Raw genomic sequence first — 20,106 nt, forward strand, 5'->3', positions numbered from 1 at the left:
AGGGAAGAGTGTGACAGATGCAAAGACTTCCTTTGATAGGAGGGAAGGATGTGACAGATGCAAGAACTATTCCATTAAAAGGAGGGAAGGATGTGACAGATATAAGGACTATTCCATTGATAAGAGGGAAGGGTGAGACAGATATAAAGACTATTCCATTGATAATGGGAAGGGTGGGACAGATATAAGGACTATTCCATTGATAGGTGGGAAGGGTATGACAGATATAAGGACTATTCCAATAATGACCAAGCAGGGTAGGACTGGTTTAGTAAGGGCTTATTCCATTGATAGGAGGGAAGGCAGAATTAGGTTAAAGGGATATTCCATTGGACATGTTTAGAGCAATGTCACTGATGGGAGAGAAAGGGAGGGCCTGGTTTTAAGGGCTATTTCACTGATAGGAGGGAGGGAGGGTCAGGTTAAAGGGATATTCCATTTATAGGAGGAACAACTGAACATGTTTAGGGCAATTCTACTGATGGGAGATTAGGGTGGACACTTTTTTTCCAATGGTAGTACACTGCTTCACATCCTACTGATACTAATATGTGACATAGGACAGAAAGGTGTAACTAAGGTTATGAGGATGGGTGGCAGGACAAAGGAAAAGACGTGGGTGGAGTCATAATAATGGACTTGTCAGAAGAGTCTAACACATATGGCTAAAGTAGGTGGGTATACAATTATTAGCAGGTATCTGGAGTGCATATTAATGTTTGAATTAAACTGTAAAAGATCTTTGGTGATTACTGTACCCAGTTTTGTATGGATATAGTCCAACATTTGAAGTAAATATACCACACCACAAACAAAAAGTTAAAACGGCTCTCGCCTCATGATACACAGATCACTAACAAAACAACTCTGATTGGTACTGACTCATTGTGTGTATATATATCTTATATATATAAAAATCAAAGAGCATATAGACTTATATACATATTTACAAAACTTAAATAGACCTTACAAACTTAATAAACAATTATACACACAACTGTTTCATATAAATCTAATAATCACATCCAGGAACTCTAATACCATTACAAATAACAGAAATATGCTACTTAATTAACAATTAAAGTATATCATTGATTTGTGTGATTAACTGATAAAACAATTACATTATTAATACCTGTGTAAGAGTTTCCAGGTGTAACTGATGCACATAAAAAAGTAAATTAATTTGTGAAGTCGTTAAAATGACAATTTGCTAATTATCAAGGAAAAAGAAGATCACTATAAATATAAGTGGCACACATCCTTAATACATGTTTTGTTGTCTGTTTATGTTAATTACAACACACAGCTGATTGGTGGAGACAATTAGTTCATCAATACAATAAACATACACAGTCAAGTGGTAACTATGGTAAATACGTTCCCCATAGAAAGCATTCTAATAACATTTGATTATCGTTTGTACTGTTTCTGTAGCAATTTGGAATACTATAAAATTTCCACATGCTAAATGCAGTATGTTAACGGTTCAGGTGACCAATCGCATGCTCAATTACTGGTTTACATAACAACATGCTGCGATCAGTCAGGTAAAAAAAATATGTCAAATTGCTATCAACAGAAAGTTTTTTATAATAAAGAATGCAGAACAAATGCTGAAAAAAGATTAATAAGTATTCATGCAAACAAGTATTCATGCAAACAATTACAGAAAAAAAAAGTTATTCTTTCCCCAAAAGTGGAAAAATAAAATTTGAGGCATATATAAGATTTCTTTTTTTTTAAAGTTTGGTCTCAACCAATCATTTCCTTTGTTACAGTCTGGTGATGAGATGGCCAGTATTGTCCAATGACAGTCTTAGTAACAGTCTCCTTGTTACAGTATTATTTTGGAAAGTCTAAAAATGTACTAAGGCCATAGGTTAGGTTACAGATGAAAAGCTATTTTTATAAAAGGTAGAAAAATAGAAAAAGAAAATTATCCATAACTGCACCAGATGAATTTGCCAATTAGTGAAAAAAATGTAATAACTACAAGTTCTATTATGGAGATGAAATAATGATAGAAAATGAAATGAGGTCCATCTAAATGTGAGACACTGAAATGCATGACACTCAACATGAAGCATGATGCTAAGAGAAATACTTATTTAATGATGTTAAAGTTCAGTGATTATCAACATTTATGACATTTAGAAAAACCAACTTTTTATCAACAATTACGTGATAGTTTATGATAAATCAAGCATAATGATAGAAAAATTCCAGTGCTTTAAAGCAGGCTCACAATTATCTCACAATTATCATTGCTTAACTAAATATATTCTGATTCAGTAAATCTACCTAATGCATACCAATTAAAATAAACAAAAGCTATCAATTACCACCATTAAAGTATTTATCAGTTGATATAAGTTATCACCAGGAACTCTATCAAATTATCACACATATACAGCTTAATTACCTCTATATCGTTTTATAAGGGTAATATTATCATACCTGGGATATTGATAACAGATGTTCAAAGTTGTTATGGTAACTGAAACATCTATTTATTATAGTTACTATGACACAAACTAACAAAACTGACTTTGTTGCTATGGTAGCAACTGACAACACTTTATCATGGATGTTGTGTACCTGATAACTAAAAATATGTTGATGATATGGTTGTCATAGTTACAGAACACATGTTTACCAAGGTTGTATGATACTCATTGACAAAACTGTTTTTCTATGTTTCCATGGTAATAAGTGAGAAAAAGACTGATGATGGTTGCCAAAGTAACAAGTTAGATAATTTTAGATTATGGATTTTGTAGACCATGAGATAATAGTACAGTAAAATTAATGTTTACACTAAAATCACCAAAGACATATGTTGTTAAATATCATTGACTTGTTTTGAAACACACAGATAAGTATGACAGCCTTTGCAGTCTCCTTTAATATACTTTTTATCTGGTAAAAATTCCACAATAAAATCTTCAGAGTCATTGTCCAACAGAATACTATACATCTCAAGCACTTCATTTCTGCTAAAGCTGTATAATAATCTACCATCAAACTTTCTCATTGATCATGGTCAGGTGGGTAGTACGCTTTCCACTACACATACGCATCTGAAAATCACAGATTGAATGGTCAGATTTTCAAATGTAATGCACTACAATTTTTATCTCTGAGAGATATCTATCTTTGGAATTCCAGCATTAAGAACAAACACTTCAGAAAGGTTTGAGGACTGTTGGTCCTGAATCTAAAATACATGTAATCAAAACTGTCATAAATGTAGTAATCAGTCACACTATGATTAATATACACAGAGGAGAAAGATTTCTTACTACAAACACACATCATCACAAATCTAATCACATTTATGGATGTTTCACTGTAAGAAATTGTACATAAAGAATTTTTCTTCATTTCCATTGTGCCTGATTGCGAGAGTGATCCGGGCTTCCTTGTCCACCATTTACGATAAATTGTCACCAGCTACACGCCTACCTCAGTACAATGTTGGCTTGTGTCATTGGATAACACACATCTTTTTAAAGTCTGATTCGAACTCGTCCTCAATCTCTTGAAGATCCGGCTCTTTGCCTGTTAAATCTGGCATAAATTTGCCAAAATCTAAGCCTTGTTGTTCATAGAATAATATGTAGGCGGAGTTGGTGTCCAAACTTGTAGAAGAAATCTCCTGTAATATCGACAATTTAGGTTAATTAGGTTTACATACCGGTAACTAACAGTAGTATTATAGATCAAGTTTATGTAATTTACTGTACAGAATTTACAAAGCTATTACGTGTTAAATTTACATGATTTACACATAATGAATACATAAGAATTGATTGATAGTTATTTGTGCTACAAGTTACATTACAAATGTGGTATTGACACAAATCAGGAACTTATGCAGCAGAAAAAAAATCAAAGAATGAAAATTGTGAGCACAAGTGCAGCCTTGGAACTCATTTTTGAAATAAACATGAACAACTTTTAAAATATCAAAACACTTGCCTTACAACTACTGTCATTATAGCAGTACCATTTCTTGTTGGGATTCTTTGCATATCCAACATAATGACCTCCTCCAAGTATCCCTGTGTGACACTGAAACAAAACAAGACTCGGTGTAATGTATATAGATACAGAAAGTAGACTTTTAACTTACGTCAATATTTAAGATTACTGGAAAACATCACATACTATTGACATGAAAATACAAATTGAGTCTTTCAACAATTTTCTAAAACTACAGCTGATTGCCAAATGGCTGTACATGTCCAGTGTAAAATGTATGGAAACAGAAAGTAGCTTTAATGTGAGGAGGATAAAAATATCAAAAATTCATGTTCAATAACACCTGATGACAAAAAGTCATTCAAGTCTACAGACCTAATAATTATCAATCTTGTGATCCTTTTGACATACTTGTTGGAGAACTCACCGACATTGCATAAAGGTTGTACTTGACGTTGGAATAGTCGTTTCCTCGGTTAGCCACACACAACTGGCAGGGTTTACTGAGGCTGGAAGACTCACTGCTGTCTCCTGTTCTAATGTCACCATTCATTTGGCTGTAGTCACTGACATCCATTGCAGAACCTAGACGAAATTCACCATGCCATTATAATTAACACGGGACAAACTCAACTATAATCTGATTGTAATGGAAAGAAATCCTATCTGATTAAAATATAGATCCTTATAACCATTCTGTTTAATGGAGAATCTGACAACATCCCATAAGAGGTCATGTTCAGATGACTTATATACCATATGTACTTAAGTTCAAATGCATTTTCTACACCTAACTACATCAATTGAAAACAACATTTTGTCCAAGTATACACATACATATAGCTTCGTTGTGCTCTTTGGATGAGATGGCTAAATACACGAAAATGATTTTATACTAAATGTATTTTGTGCCCTAAAATTCACTTCCAAGATTCTGGAAGTAGCAATTTGATTGGCCAATTTAACATTTTACGGGATGTAGTCAGATCCTTTATCATAGGAGTGATAATAAGGAAATGTATTTTAATCAGGTTAGAAACCTTACACCACAAACATGTTGGTATCAGTGAGGCACAACTAGCCTAAAAAGGACACATGGATAAATGTGCAGTTCCTACCGGATTCATCATCCATTTTGGGTGATTGGGTGGTGTAGTGGTTAAGCCTTTCACCTAGCCAGCCGTGGTTTGATCCCCGGCACTGACGTGAAAAGGTTTGGGGTTACCTGCCCAATAAAGTAGGGTTTCTGGGCACTCCAGTTTCTTCCCATGCTAAGATCCCTCATACACTTACATCTGGGCCATCGAGAGTGATTAGCATAAGTTGTAATATGACTGAAGGCAAGGTCTTAAAGGGCACAGCCAGATTTTCCAGTAACCATTAATTATACACTGTTAAAAAGTTCAATTTATGGAAAAGAACGGAGCCGAAATTGTCTGTTTATTTTTTTATTCATATATTCACCCTCTATCCTTGTCCCAAGACCCCCATTTGAGAAGGAAATCCACATAAGAGAAGGAAGAATTTTTTTTATTTCCGTAACAGATATTCCGTTTTTGGTCAGCTGATTATATTTGAAGGTGTTCTATCACTTGAACGCTTGCAAATAGAGAGCAATAGCACTGAGCTTCTCCCGGATGAAGATTACGTTCATCAGATCATTAAAGCGTTTGAACCGCTTGATTATATAATGAGCTGACTTCAAAGCATCGCATTCACGCTGATGGGATTTTTTTACAGTGGATAAAACAAGAGGCCCAGAGGGCCTGTATCGCTCACCTGGTTTGTAATGCCAAGTAATGTTCTGAATACAGGTTCATTGTTTCTTTTCTGAAGGAATGAGAATATATACCTCTAATTCCCCTATTGGGCCCCGCCCCTCCTGCCCCTGGGGGGTCAGAGCCAAAATTTACACAAGTTCTGTTCCCCTTTTCCCAAGGATGTTTGTGGCCAAATTTGGTTACAATCCATGCAGAACTCTATGACTAATAGCGATTTATAGGATTTACCTCTATTTCCCCTATTGGGCCCCGCCTCTCCTGCCCCCGGGGGGTCAGAGCCAAAATTTATCCAAGTTCTGTTCCCCTTCCCCCAAGGATGTTTGTGGCCAAATTTGGTTACATTCCATGAAGAACTCTAGGACAAGTAGCACGCTGATGGGATTTTTTTACAGTGGATAAAAAAATGACGGCCGCAAACTAAAGCTGTCAGTGTGTAGGATTGAATTTTGAAGATTTAGTTTTTTCTTATATTTTCATGTATGTGTTACCTTAGAAGTGCTTCGGCCAACGAAGGGCTGCGTCCTTTTAACTTATTTTGCAATCAATGTAAATTAAATAAAAGTTTTTTTCCCCTTTCCATTCCAAGACCCCTCACATGGTTATATCCAGGCCATCGAGAGTGATTTGCATAAGTTGTCTAACTTATTTTGCAATAGATGTAAATTAAATAAAGTTTTTTTTTTTTACCTGATTCATCGGAGGAAATTCCACTGGAGACAGAGCCCCACATCTTCTCATTTGGCACAGGATTGGGGTGGGAGGTGTGGTTCAGACTACAGTGGTTAGTTTGGTTGAGGCTCTCGTCCGACGAAGTACTCGTCGAAATCTGACTTCTATTATGGTTTGTTTTTCTGGTTGATGCAATGTAATTAGATGGGTCGAAATCTTCAACAGGAAACTTGACAATCTTGTGAGACTTCACCCATTTACCACTGAGGAACTGGAATCTTTTTAAGTTGATAATCTAAATGGAGGAAAAATAAGCTTACACTATTATGACTGATCAGGCTATTTCCCTTTTGACTTATGAGCACTTTTTTAATGTATTTCTATTTGCCAATAAAAAAGAATGAGAAATGTCTACACTGGCAAGAAAGTTAGAATGTGTGTGATTCACTCATGATATTTCATTAATTTCATTAAATAATATGTAATATGCAACTTTGAAACCAATTTTTCATGCTTATACTTTAAAGGCCTGCGATAAGCAATAATTTTTTTTTATCTAATTATAATGTAAACATTAATCTAAATTATCTTTGATTTTGTAGCTTTGCTAATAGAAGTGTACAATGCTTACAAGAATAGGGGGTAATCGCCAGATGTCAAGTTTTTTGATGGCCAGGCAATGTTTTTTACACTTGGAGCAGTAATACAACTCATCTTCTCCCAGTTCCTCCTCCTTGGTAAATGCCTGTAGACATGTATCAAGGTCGATGGGTTCCGTCTGTTTCCGCCGACTTTCATCTACACTACTGTGTTCCTCCCATAGCTAAAACAAACACATTTTCATACAGAAAAGTATATAAAGTCTAAAAATACAACTGAAATGAGTTTTGGAGTTATGCCCGGAAAAAGCATCTCTAACGGACTAAGACAAATCAGTATCTCCTGCACCTATGTTTTACTGGAGATAAGAAGATAAAGATGTAACATAAGACTTACTTTTTCATGTGAAGTTTGGTAGCGGAGATGAAGTGCTGTAGGCTCCCAATCTATAGCTATGAATGAGCTTCCAAAGTTGAAAGAATCTGACGTACATTCAAGTCGACATCCTCGACAAAACCTGTGATAATGACAACACAAATAATCATTTATTATTATAGATCTTACTTTGATGATAAATATGCAGGTAAACAAACTCATTTAGCTTAAATTCTGATTTTTTTTTTTAATAAATATGAATGTTTCTACTGTAAAAAGTATTATCTGAAATAGTCAGTTATCTGAAATACAAATGTAATATCTGTATGAATATTACTGGTTTTTAAAGTAATGTAGATTTTCAAAACAAACAAAAACTGAGTAAATTAGTTAGTGTTTTATGCCATATAGATAAAAAACATATTCGGAAATTACTATCAGAATCAATTATGTACATGTTAATTCGCGGAGATAAAATTACTTGCGAAAGTAAATCACACATAAAATAAAGATGGTTTACAGTATCAGCTTATGAATTTATTTGGCACAAGTTAACACTTTTATATAAAACAAACACAACCTTTGAAACATATATATGTATTATATACATCTATATTGTATACAGGTACTTCTCACGTCAGAATGGACCTCCATCAAACCATCAAAGCTGTTTAAAGAATACATAATAAATAGTTAACAGAACTTGTAAGAAAGACTGACCTGTGCCAGGGACACCAAGCGCATGTCAGTCCGTCCTTCTGTACGACCTTCAGGGTGAACGGGTACTCGTATCCCAGGCTGTCGTCGCTGTAACGACCACTATATGTATACATCAATAACCTCACAGAGGTATTACTCAAATAAAACACATTGGGCAACAAAAATAAACAACAAAACATGCATTAACACTTTCAATATGAAAACAATGGGAATATTTCATATACCACGTGATACCAGATAAAGTTTTTGTGGGACTTTTGTTTCTATTGGTGATGGAATGATATCAAAAGATGATATCCCGTGACATCAAAAGATGATATCCCGTGCTAACTTCATTTCAGCGGGAAGATTACAAAGTGTTAGGTTCCATCACCACTGAAGATACTTGTCCCACACAAACGTTATCGGGTTTCACATGGTACGTGAATTAGTCCCATTGATTCAAGACTTATTATTTGGAAAATATGGTACATAAATAAATGGACATTAAAAAACATAAATACAAAACTTTTGTAAAAATTTCTATCACAATTCAATCAACACAATTTGATAATTCAATCAAAATACATGGTAAACTTAGAAAATGAAAGTGACAAGAAGACATGCTGCAGGGGTAGGGGAATGTACTATTTAAGCAAAAATCTGCACGCATTTATATGGCTAAAGTAAAATAAATGGGATGCCAGATAAGAAGCATAAAGACAAATAACATTAAAGTAGGAAATTCAACAGAAAGTAGGGTTGAACTATGATTTAAAGGTGATTATGAAACAGCTCAACTTGGGAAAGTTGAATTGTTATGGAAGTATGTATCAGTTCTACGTATCCAACTTGTTCACATCCAAGTTTCCTGATCCTACAAGGAACTACATACCAGTCTTGTGCGTGATTGGCCGACTTGGCCTCTGATGGGGGTAGTGGGCTGACTAGTCGGGACACCTGTGTCCAAACAAACTGGTAAAGGTCAAGGTTGTTTGTTTTCTCTGAACAAGGAAGGATGATAGGTGTACCAAATAAACATGGTCGTGTCTTCTGGGAGGACAGGAAGTAAACGTCCATTAAGTTCTGAAAAATAAATGGAAAATAGGTATAATATGAATATCGGTATCGAAAATCATTCAAGTAATCCAAGACTCTTTTTAGATTCTACATCCAATAGACTATAAGGTCTGTAATTGATCAGGGTTTCGGATATAAAGATACATTTACACAGAACAATACTACAATCTGTAAACTCTGAAGTAATAATTAAACTATTTATGGTTCAGATGGGATGTGATGTACATGGAAGACACTTTTTAATGCCCTTCCATGATGGGGGTGAAACAATACATTAAATCTTGGTTGTAATACACAAAGCTTGACCAGCAGTTTCTACTTGCCATTTTCCTGTGGACGCTGATGACAAAACCTTTAAATAGGCTTTCCCCCGCAGATCTCGCCATACTGTTGTTGTTTTCTGGAGTTCCATTAAGGCTTCCCATCATTCCTGCGTCGCTAGGGTTACGGGAATGTGACGGTGTGTTTCCAGTGGATAAAGATCCGCTGTCAGAACTTGTGGATAGACTCATAGACAGAGCATTCCCATTGGTGAGTTTGGTCTGTACTTTGGCTACAATAATATCATTTCAAGAATTCAATTGAAGGTTTTTTGGGGTTTTTTTAAGCTGCATATATGTCTAACTGAAGACATGTGCTGCCAGCATACTGTACAACTGACCTAACCCTCTGTAAGCTGACTTTTTGATTTTTATAAATATCACTTCAAAATGTTTATCAGTCGGTAAACTGAAATATTTGTACTGAATGAGTTCACTTTCATATAAATATTTGAGACACAACAAAACTGGGTCAAAAACATCAACACTATGTACCCCATTTTTCATGACAAGAGCATAATAGTATACCTTGACATTTGATCGTAGGCTATGACATTACTTTAAAGAGACATTTCAGTACAGATGTGGCACAAAAACTAAAACTAACAACTTTGCAGATTCTTTTTCTTTTCTTTTGCAAATCTACTGCATTCTAATTTGCAACAGACATTTAATTTTGTAATTCGACACGTAGATAGGTACCAACACTAAAGAACTCCTACCTTTTTCATCCTCTCTGGATATCATTAAACTCAACTTTTGTAAGCCCTCTCTGGATATTATTAAGCCCTGCCTTTGTAAGCCATCTCTGGATGTCATTAAACCCTACCTTTTATAAGCTCTCTCTGAATATCATTAAGTCTTACCTTTTGTAAGCCCTTTCTGGATATCATTAAACCCAACTTTTGTAAGCCCTCTCTGGATATCATTAAGCACTACCCTTTGTAAGCCCTCTCTGGATATCATTAAAACCTACCTTTTGTAAGCCCTCTCTGGATGTCATTAAACCCTACCTTTTGTAGGCCCTCTCTGGATGTCATTAAGCCCTACCTTTTGTAAGCCCTCTCTGGATATCATTAAGCCCTACCTTTTGTAAGCCCTCTCTGGATATCATTAACCCTTACCTTTTGTAAGCCCTCTCTGGATGTCATTAAACCCTACCTTTTGTAAGCCCTCTCTGGATATCATTAAGTCCTACCTTTTGTAAGCCCTCTCTGGATGTCATTAAATCCTACCTTTTGTAAGCCCTCTCTGGATATCATTAAAACCCAACTTTTGTAAGCTCTCTCAGGATATCATTAAACCCTACCCTTTGTAAGCCCTCTCTGGATATCATTAAAACCTACCTTTTGTAAGCCCTCTCTGGATATCATTAAGTCCTACCTTTTGTAAGCCTTCTCTGGATATCATTAAACCTTTCCTTTCATAAGCCCTCTCAGGATGTCATTAAACCCTACCTTTTGTAAGCCTTCTCTGGATATCATTAAACCTTTCCTTTCATAAGCCCTCTCAGGATGTCATTAAACCCTTCCTTTTGTAAGCCCTCTCTGGATATCATTAAGCCCTTCCTTTTTAAGGCCTCTCTGGATATCATTAAGCCTTACCTTTTGTAAGCCCTCTCTGGATATCATTAAGTCCTACCTTTTGTAAGCCCTCTCTGGATGTCATTAAACCCTACCTTTTGTAAGCCCTCTCTTGATATCATTAAGCCCTACCTTTTGTAAGCCCTCTCTGGATATCATTAAACCCTACCCTTTGTCAACCGTCTTTGGATGTCATTAAGCCTTACCTTTTGTAAGCCCTCTGTGGATGTCATTAAACCATACCTTTTGTAAGCCCTCTCTGGATATCATTAAGTCCTACCTTTTGTAAGCCCTCTCTGGATATCATTAAGTCCTACCTTTTGTAAGCCCTCTCTGGATATCATTAAGCCCTACCTTTTGTAAGCCCTCTCTGGATATCATTAAGCCCTAAACTGCCTTTGGATTTGTTAGTCTTTTCGTCCTCCTGTGTAAGGGGCTTGATGTCTTCAGGTGGGGGGAGCTCATAGGCATATAATACTCCCCCAAGTAATGTCCTCACCTTCTGGTCATCTTTGGGTAATGTCTGAAAATATTCCAGGTAAATATCTATACACATCTTGTACCACACTATCTAACAAAGACTGTAAAGACATTTTATAGTTTATATCAATGGAACATGTCTATAAAGACCATCCAATGGGCGTAGAAAAAATGTCTTTAGAATATAGGCTAAGAGGTCTTAAAATATTTATATATATAAGCAGATCAAAATTTGACTACATTGGCTAATTGAGACCCAAGGAAAGTGTTCTTTGTAACCAGATTGTCATTCTAGATGCTAAGACAAGTTTTATATTATACTTCTCTTTTTGTGATATGAGATCAGAAGTGTTTTAGTGCTTTCTATGCATGATGCTTCCTTTGTCATCATCATCATAAACATTATTATTTAAATGTGCAAATTCTTTAATTAGATGGTTGAATCAGTGATGATACTGAAGTAATAATCTACGGCTGCTGATGCAAATCATATCAGCGTCACATATTTTGTTCGAATAACTGGAGGTAATATAACAAGAGCTGTTGGAGAACAGCAAAGCTTGCCTATTCAGAAGAAGTTGATGTTCAAGTATTTACTATTTAAACATGGAAATATGACAAATTAACAGACTCAAAAACCCCTAAAGGGCCCCAAATTGGTTGTATTATCACGTTCAGCATCCATGCACATTAGGAAAATAAAATCATAAACATTTATGATGACTTATTCTTAAACAATTGACAAAATAGAAACTTGCTCAAAAACTTTAACATGGAAATATGACAAATTAACAGACTCAAAAAACCCATAAAGGGCCCTAAATTGGTTGTATTATCACATTCAGCATCCATACACATTAGGAAAATAAAATCATAAACATTTATGATGACTTAAGCTTAAACAATTGATGAAACAGAAACTTGCTCAAAAACTTTAACGTGAAATGGGACGCCAACGCTGACGCCGACGCCGGGGTGACAACATTAGCTCCCCCTATTCTTCGAATAGGCGAGCTAAAAAGTTGATGCAAATACACGGATTTGAAAAACAAAGATATTAAAGAAGGAAAAATCGGCACTGCATTATTTTATGTAAACAACCGAATTATTTGAATTACTGTTATGCAATTAGGTAGAGTCCACTGTATATCAATTAATCTATATCACTACTTAAGCTTGCAATCAAGGTTTAAAGGACCAAGAGGTCTTTGTTCTTATGTCAATACAATGAAACAGTTAGTTTTTGTGGAATTTAATAATTTATGTCATTCTCTCCATTCTCAAACATTTGATACAAAATTACTAAAAGTATTCAATAAGTGAGGTTTCAGTAATTTACCTAGCTTGATGATATCAGTAACGGCAAAACCCTCCAGAAAATCATGACTGTAAAGACTACATTTAACCTGCATTCTTAATTTGTTGACATTCTACAGATTATCATGGGTCTGTAGTGGGTCATTAGAGGCAAACAGAAGCCAATAATGGAATAATCCTCGATCTATTGTACAGTGGTAGTGCTCGGTCAACAACACTGAGAACTTCTTGTCTGTTCTAATGGAAATTAGTGTCAATCTAACGTCGAACAGATGGCCACTTATGTACCTTGAGAGCCTCTGAAGTATTCACAGATAATTAGTCGATCGTGTGCAGATATTTCATATTCAACAGTTACATTGATGTCAAACACCCTTTTAAAACGTTATAGAGATACAATATTTCTGTATTCTGTTTATGACATTACCATTTTTTGCCTTTTACCATTTTTTTTTACATCACGTTTTGAACTGGAATACATAAAATTATTTTTTTATAAAAATTATTTTAAATTGAAGACAAAATGAACAAATTTGGCATTTTCCCTTTTAGTTTTTACCTTCAAAATGACATTTCCCCTTTCCATTTTTACCCTATCAAAAAGGGCCAAACCTTGGTGTTTTTTGTGACCGTGTCCCTTCAGAAAGGTATCAGTCCATATTTTGCCTTTGTCAGTAGACAGCTTCACATTTTATTTAATCATGGAATAGTATACTTATTACCAATGATAAAAAATAAATTACACAATAAGCTTATTACAACTGAATAACAGTGACCTCTTGCTCTAGAAGATACAGATTCCCTGATCAATATGAAGACATATGAAGCTATTACTTATTGGTGTGTATGCACATGATTCCTGCATGATAATTACTTTATATCTGATTCCACAGCTGAAGCAAAGACTTTCATTAATAGTAGGAAATTGGTTTTGAGCAAAATATTTGCTTGGGTGGTTTATACCCAGGACTGTTGTCTCTACCTTATCCTGGTATTAGAACTCCTCGGAGATTATACATGATGACTCTCCAGTTTTCTTTTAAATCCTTGGTCTGAATCCATAACAACCTCTTAATGACGTTGTTCACTATCAGGCTTCTACCAGACACCATACAAATAAACACATTCATTCAGAAACAGGTAGATGGAGCTCGAGGTGATAGCATACTGTCAGTGTAATGTTCACACAGGTAATTCTCACAGGTAAGACTTTAATTAATTCTTACAGATAACATACTAATTAATACTTAATCATAAGATATTAATTAATAATTACAAGTAATACGCTAATTGATACTTAGATTTGCAGTTAAGATACTTTTTATTTCTTACTTATTAATACTTACACCTAAGATACTAAATAATACTCATAGGTACAATACTAACTGATATTCAAATAAGGAAAAAAATAAATATTTACAATTAAGACACTAATTAATACACAGTGGTAAGATGCTAATTAATACTTACAGGTAAAAAACTAATTAATATTTACAGTCACAATACTAATTCAAATCTTTATTGTAAGATATCAGACTGGAAAGGTACTAAACTGACTCTCAAGCATGTATGATTACGGTATTTTATCTTTTTCTATATAGAGACTTATCTGCTATTGGGAGCACACAATCTTCATATTGTCATCGTCTGATTCCGCAAAGAATTTTTTTAAAGTTTATCAAAAGTAATCAATCATTGATTTTGGGTTAAATCCAGAGATTGAAACTTGTGATAGAATGAGACAGAAAATAAAAGAAAAAGATGAATGTGTTAATGTATGGATGTATGTAACATAGCAAGTTATCATCTTTAACTTCATTATAATATCCATAATTATCATATATACCGGTAAGTCTTCTTCATTGTTTGCTCAAGCCCGTCTTATTAGGAAAACGATTATGTAGAGTAATTCTGTAAGGGAGGAGGGGTGTGTGAGTGGAGTAATTACAGTATAAATACAAGGGTTTATAGTGATAATGAGTATAGACAATAAATATGTGGTAAGGAGACAATGAGGAATGAATGAAGCATGGGCATCATGCCTAAAGGTGATAATTACAGTAAAATAATTGTGTGCACTTTTATACCACTGTCAAATCAATTCATATTCATTCATTGCATGTACTTTTCTGCCACTGCCGGTTGAATTATTTATTTAACTCGGACACCTTGAATTTTTAGAAAATAAACTGTAAAAAAACCTTTAAACTGTGCTTTTGTCAAAACTGGAAACTTTAATTTCAGTTCTATTAAAAACTATGACAAAAATTCATGAAAACTTACACTACGAAAATATTACAAAAATCATTTTGTAATATTAAATGTTTTGTAGGTTTTGTGGAATATGGAAATTTGTGCTTATTTTTAAAAGAAAAAAAAATGTTTTTCAAATTGGAAAATTATTGAAAATGTCACTAGAAGAGTCAATCCTACTGTTTCACCAAAAAAACTTTGACTAAAGTGTATAAAAGAATACACATATATAAATGAAATCTTTCAATAAAATTTTCATTAATAATTTTGAACGTAAATCTTCTGAACTGTATCATAATGAAGGTACATACATAGATACTTGTAATTGAGCTGTTTACCGAGGATTGACAACCTGTAACAGCTCTTTACATCGTGACATTAAATCAATGATGGACTAAAAAGGTGCTAATAGCTTTAGATAATCTAACGATATTTAATCTACGACAACCCTCTACTGTTACAGATGCTGACCGAAGGTGATGCGGTTATCATCCAGTCTCGACAGTAATAAGGATACAGGGACGGACCCATAAAGAGTAAATAGCTTCAGAGACAAGTATCAGGAGATTATTCTACAGGAAACTAGATTCAGAAGATAGTAAAATCAGGAAACAAAAAAAGACTGTGAGTTCAGAAACGACTCCGAATTCCGGAAAAATTAATTTAGAGAAACAAAATTCAGAGAACATTGTGAATTAATAAAACATAATTAAGAACACAGAAAATCAGAAAAGACTGTGAATTCAGGAAGATTTAATACTGAATTCAGAGAAAATTGTGAAATCTTAAAACAATTAAAAACACAGAAAATTCAGAAGAGACTGAAATTAAGAGAAACTAATTCAGGAAAACTATTGAATAAAAATACAGGAGGAAACATTAATTCAAATAACAAATAATTCAAAGACGATTAATTCAGGATACAGGAAACACCTGGGAACAGTAACTCAGTGAAGATTTCAAAGAAAGGAAACAGAAAATTCAGGGAAGATTTTAAAGTTAGTAGCAGCAGTAATTCAGGAAATTGTGAATTTTGAGACGATCACACGTAATTCAGGACAAGAAAGACTAAGGTAACCAAAAAATCCATTTCTTGAAACTTCTCCCTAAAATCTTAATATAAAGCAACGGAATTTAGTTTTAGAAGATTTGATATTGATCAATGAATTTTGGTAATATCAATTCAGGAAACAGTACATCTAGTGAATATTTCAAGGAACTATGATTTTTTAGGAACAAAACTCGTATTCATTTACTAAAACTGAAGTCCTATTTTTTTTTAAAAAGAACAAAATATCTTTAACAAATCATAAAGACTTTTTAAACATGGTGGACTGCGTTTGATATTTACCAACAGTGAACGCTGGGAACAATGATAAATTCAGCTCTGTTTTAAGAATAAGGAAATTTTTCGTTAATTGGAAGGCAATTGAGTAAAATTTCACCAGCAAACACAATAATGAATACAACATCATCAGTGACGGTTTCCCAGGCAGCCAATGTAACATCAATGTGGAACACTAGTTTCCAGGATAACTCGAGTTATTATTATGACGGGTCGTGGATGGGTGACTGTCACACACTTCACTGTGTCCTCGTCACGCGATACAGGAACTCCGTATATCAGGCCCTACTCACGCTCTCCTCTCTCCTGAGTATCATAGGATTTCTTGGTGTCGTCGGAAATATCGTCGTCATCACGGTATTCGTGCGTACAACATCCAAACATTCGTCGATGTACTTCATGTTGATGCTGGCTATAATGGATCTGATGGTGTGTATGCTTGTCATACCATACGTGATCATCACACAGTGGAGAATGACTGTGAAATACGACGCCGTGTGCAAAATTTTCGAGATGCTGCGGTATTTCTCTATACCAACATCTGTGATGATACTGGTGGCGATATCCTGTGACCGATACATTCTCATCTGCACACCTCCGAGTACCCGTCTCACAAAGACAGTGACTAAAATCGTCATGGGCGTCATTCTGGCAATTGGAGTGATGTTTAGTGTCCCTCCGATTCTTGGCATTGGGGTCTATGCCACAGACTACAGCGGTAACCAGTTTTACATCGGCTACTGTGTTCCTAACGACCAATACATCACACCTCACCAGCTTGATATCTACTGGTACGTTGTCACGGCAGCCTTTAGTCTCATGATTCTCATCATCTTCACCATGTATACCCTTATCTTCATACGGCTGTACAAACAAAATAAGAAATGGCTGATACGAATGCCCAAGGTGCATCCCCAGGGGAATCAAGGTATTGAAGAAGACAATAGCTCAATGTTCGGCGACAGAAAGAAAAGCAGCTGCGTCGTGCCTATTCCGATGCCATCCACCAAGGAAGTTGTCAGCATATCTACCCTCAAACATCTGGTACCGCATCAACCAGATACAATATTCGAGGGAAAAGAGGTATCCGAACAAATATACGAGCAAACTGCCTCTATCTCATATTCCGACCAACGTTCCGCCATCACTCCTGCATCCTTGAAACGGTCTAAGAGTGAATTGGTCAGCAGGGAATACACAGATTTGGTTGAAAAACGTCACTCTTTGGATGTGAACAAACTTCATCAAGTAAAGGAGGCAAGAGAGAAACCAAGACCAGGACCTTCAAACACTCTGATGCAGCGGACCATGCACACTGCTAATTATGTGTCCCGAAAAATAAGCAACACTTCACTGGATTACAGGATTGAGAAAAAACTGAATTCCAGTTCAAAATGGAATTCCATCAGAGCCTCAGTTTTAAATCGCAAAGTGTCCATGAACTTGGTATCACGCCTCAGGCAAACCTCTAATATAACATCCCCTAAGAGGAAATCTGCGTTCAGCAGTCAGAAAGCAAAACGTCCGATGCACATCAAGACCACGCAGGTTCTATTTATAGTAACACTTGTTTACGTAATTTCCTTCCTTCCGACGTTTCTCATGTCAAATAACGTGATTCCGAATAACCGTGTCATCTATTATATGTATTTTATCAACAATGCCTCCAACCCAATCATATACTCGTTCATGAACCAGAGGTTTAGGATGGAAGTTGCAAAACTTTTCTGTCGTAAATGAACGTAAACTAAAGGTCAAGAATGGAGGTGACAAAACTTCTCTGTCATAAATGACTGTAAACTAAAGGTCAAGAAAGGAGGTGACAAAACTTCTCTGTCATAAATGACTGTAAACTAAAGGTCAAGAAAGGAGGTGACAAAACTTCTCTGTCATAAATGACTGTAAACTAAAGGTCAAGAAAGGAGGTGACAAAACATTTCTGTCGTATATGACCATAAACCAAAATCAAGAATGGAGGTGACAAAGCTTCTCTGTTTTAACCCTTTACCACATGCAAACTAGTAGACTGCATCACCTGGCTTCCATGAGGAAAGTATACAATGTTCAACACGAACATTGTTGCAACATCTGTCAAGTGTATGCACCATCTCAATGGCACTTTTTGAAGTTTTCAGTCTGGATTGATAATCATTTTTAAAGTTGGATTTATTTACTTTCATGTTTATTTTTGAGAAATGTTTTGGTAATAAAGTTACTTCAAAATGAATCAAACTACACAGTGATGCTATCATTTTCAATTATTATTTGTTATGAAGACTTCAAAAATAATTAAAAACATCTACAGGTCAGAAAATGGTTGATTTTCTGTTGGAAATACTCAAAATATTACCGATTTTTCTATAACTTTTAGACAAAAAATTGCACAAATTACTTGAAATATCGTAAACAAACTAATACATATCTGAATGATGGCTCAGTCAATATATTTGCTCTGAAAAACACTGTTATTTCTGCTTTGTCGGTGCCAGTTCACGACCCGTTCACCGCTACTTTCACTTTCTATCGTTCCGAGTAGTGTGTTTGTTGTGGGATGTTTGTACATTATTTGCTGTTGAAAAATGCACGAAAATAGTCTATCAACTTTAAATGAAGTATATTAAAGGTTTATTGAAGTTTTGACAACAACTTTCTAACAAAATTATCAACACTCACGGCTGTAAACTCGCCAGTCCATTCCAACACGGCGTCAGGTAATGGCGAGAGTACGGGACGTCGTCGTTCTTCATGACCGTCAGATTTTCGATCGGTCAAATTGAATAAAACATCATCTAAATCATTGCCAGATTATATGCTTTTAGGTCTGCGATATTTAAATATCATGACATAGTACTTATAATTACAAATATCTACCGTAATATCAACAACAGAAGCCATGATGGCGTCCCCGGTAACATGAGTGAAGCAGTGAACAAATGTGTAATTTTCTCGGTTAATTTATTCAGAGTTTTATATAGTAACACTGTGCTGATTTTTGATTGGTTAGAAATTTGGTCACGTCTATAATTAGATTGTAAAGTCTGAACACAGGTGGCGCTTTTATCACGTGATACGAAGCTAGCAAAACATTGATAGTCAAAATGGCGTCCAGAGTCGCTTGCATTGAGATCGTGTAGGGGCGTCCAGAGGCGCTTACATTAAGATGGTGCGGGGGTGTCCAAAGTCGCTTACATGGGGCAAGGGGTAAAGGCGTCCAAAGGCGATTACATGTGGTAAAGGGTTAAATGACCATAAACCAAGATCAAGAATGGAGGTGACAAAGCTTCTCTGTCGTAAATGACATAAACCAAAATCAAGAATGGAGGTGACAAAGCTTCTCTGTCGTAAATGACCATAAACCAAAATCAAGAATGGAGGTGACAAAGCTTCTCTGTCGTAAATGACCATAAACCAAAATCAAGAATGGAGGTGACAAAGCTTCTCTGTTGCAATAACCTAACATGTTCAATGATAAAATTGAACCAACATGTAAAATTATGGTTGCATATTTATTTTCCATATATATATTTGATCACTTAAACAAGAGGTTCAGAATGGAGGACACAATTAAAATTTTCTCTAGGAAATGAATATGAGAATGAAATATGAAATGTATGGGC

At 35.2% G+C, this 20,106-nt stretch overlaps 2 protein-coding genes across 4 annotated transcripts in view; one reads left to right on the forward strand and one right to left on the reverse strand.

Annotated features, from left to right (window-relative positions):
* Nucleotides 1-781: 781 nt before the first annotated feature.
* The window catches only part of LOC138331967 (ubiquitin carboxyl-terminal hydrolase 32-like), a 66,294-nt gene continuing 46,969 nt past the window's right edge, over nucleotides 782-20,106 (reverse strand). For 2 of the 3 annotated variants that reach the window (XM_069279878.1, XM_069279876.1), the window contains exons 25-34: nucleotides 11,449-11,617; nucleotides 9,515-9,744; nucleotides 9,007-9,197; nucleotides 8,133-8,231; nucleotides 7,434-7,554; nucleotides 7,069-7,260; nucleotides 6,456-6,732; nucleotides 4,415-4,572; nucleotides 3,985-4,077; nucleotides 782-3,661 (exon numbers count right to left, since the gene is read on the reverse strand). In XM_069279878.1, coding sequence (XP_069135979.1) covers nucleotides 3,491-3,661; nucleotides 3,985-4,077; nucleotides 4,415-4,572; nucleotides 6,456-6,732; nucleotides 7,069-7,260; nucleotides 7,434-7,554; nucleotides 8,133-8,231; nucleotides 9,007-9,197; nucleotides 9,515-9,744; nucleotides 11,449-11,617 — 1,701 coding nt within the window. In that variant the 3' untranslated portion in view covers nucleotides 782-3,490. The remainder of the gene's footprint in view (nucleotides 3,662-3,984; nucleotides 4,078-4,414; nucleotides 4,573-6,455; nucleotides 6,733-7,068; nucleotides 7,261-7,433; nucleotides 7,555-8,132; nucleotides 8,232-9,006; nucleotides 9,198-9,514; nucleotides 9,745-11,448; nucleotides 11,618-20,106) is intronic. The other variant, XM_069279877.1, reaches the window with a different exon arrangement.
* On the forward strand, nucleotides 16,582-18,343 carry LOC138331968 (alpha-2 adrenergic receptor-like). Its single transcript, XM_069279879.1, has one exon. The coding sequence runs from the start codon at nucleotides 16,604-16,606 to the stop codon at nucleotides 18,227-18,229; it is 1,626 nt and encodes a 541-aa protein (XP_069135980.1). The 5' UTR covers nucleotides 16,582-16,603; the 3' UTR covers nucleotides 18,230-18,343.

This window comes from Argopecten irradians, chromosome 9 (assembly GCF_041381155.1).
Source record: "Argopecten irradians isolate NY chromosome 9, Ai_NY, whole genome shotgun sequence".
Taxonomy (NCBI): domain Eukaryota; kingdom Metazoa; phylum Mollusca; class Bivalvia; order Pectinida; family Pectinidae; genus Argopecten; species Argopecten irradians.

What these genes read in the sequence shown, in the direction of transcription:
- LOC138331968 (XM_069279879.1), top strand. Translation starts at nt 16,604, where the DNA reads ATGAATACAACATCATCAGTGACGGTTTCCCAGGCAGCCAATGTAACA.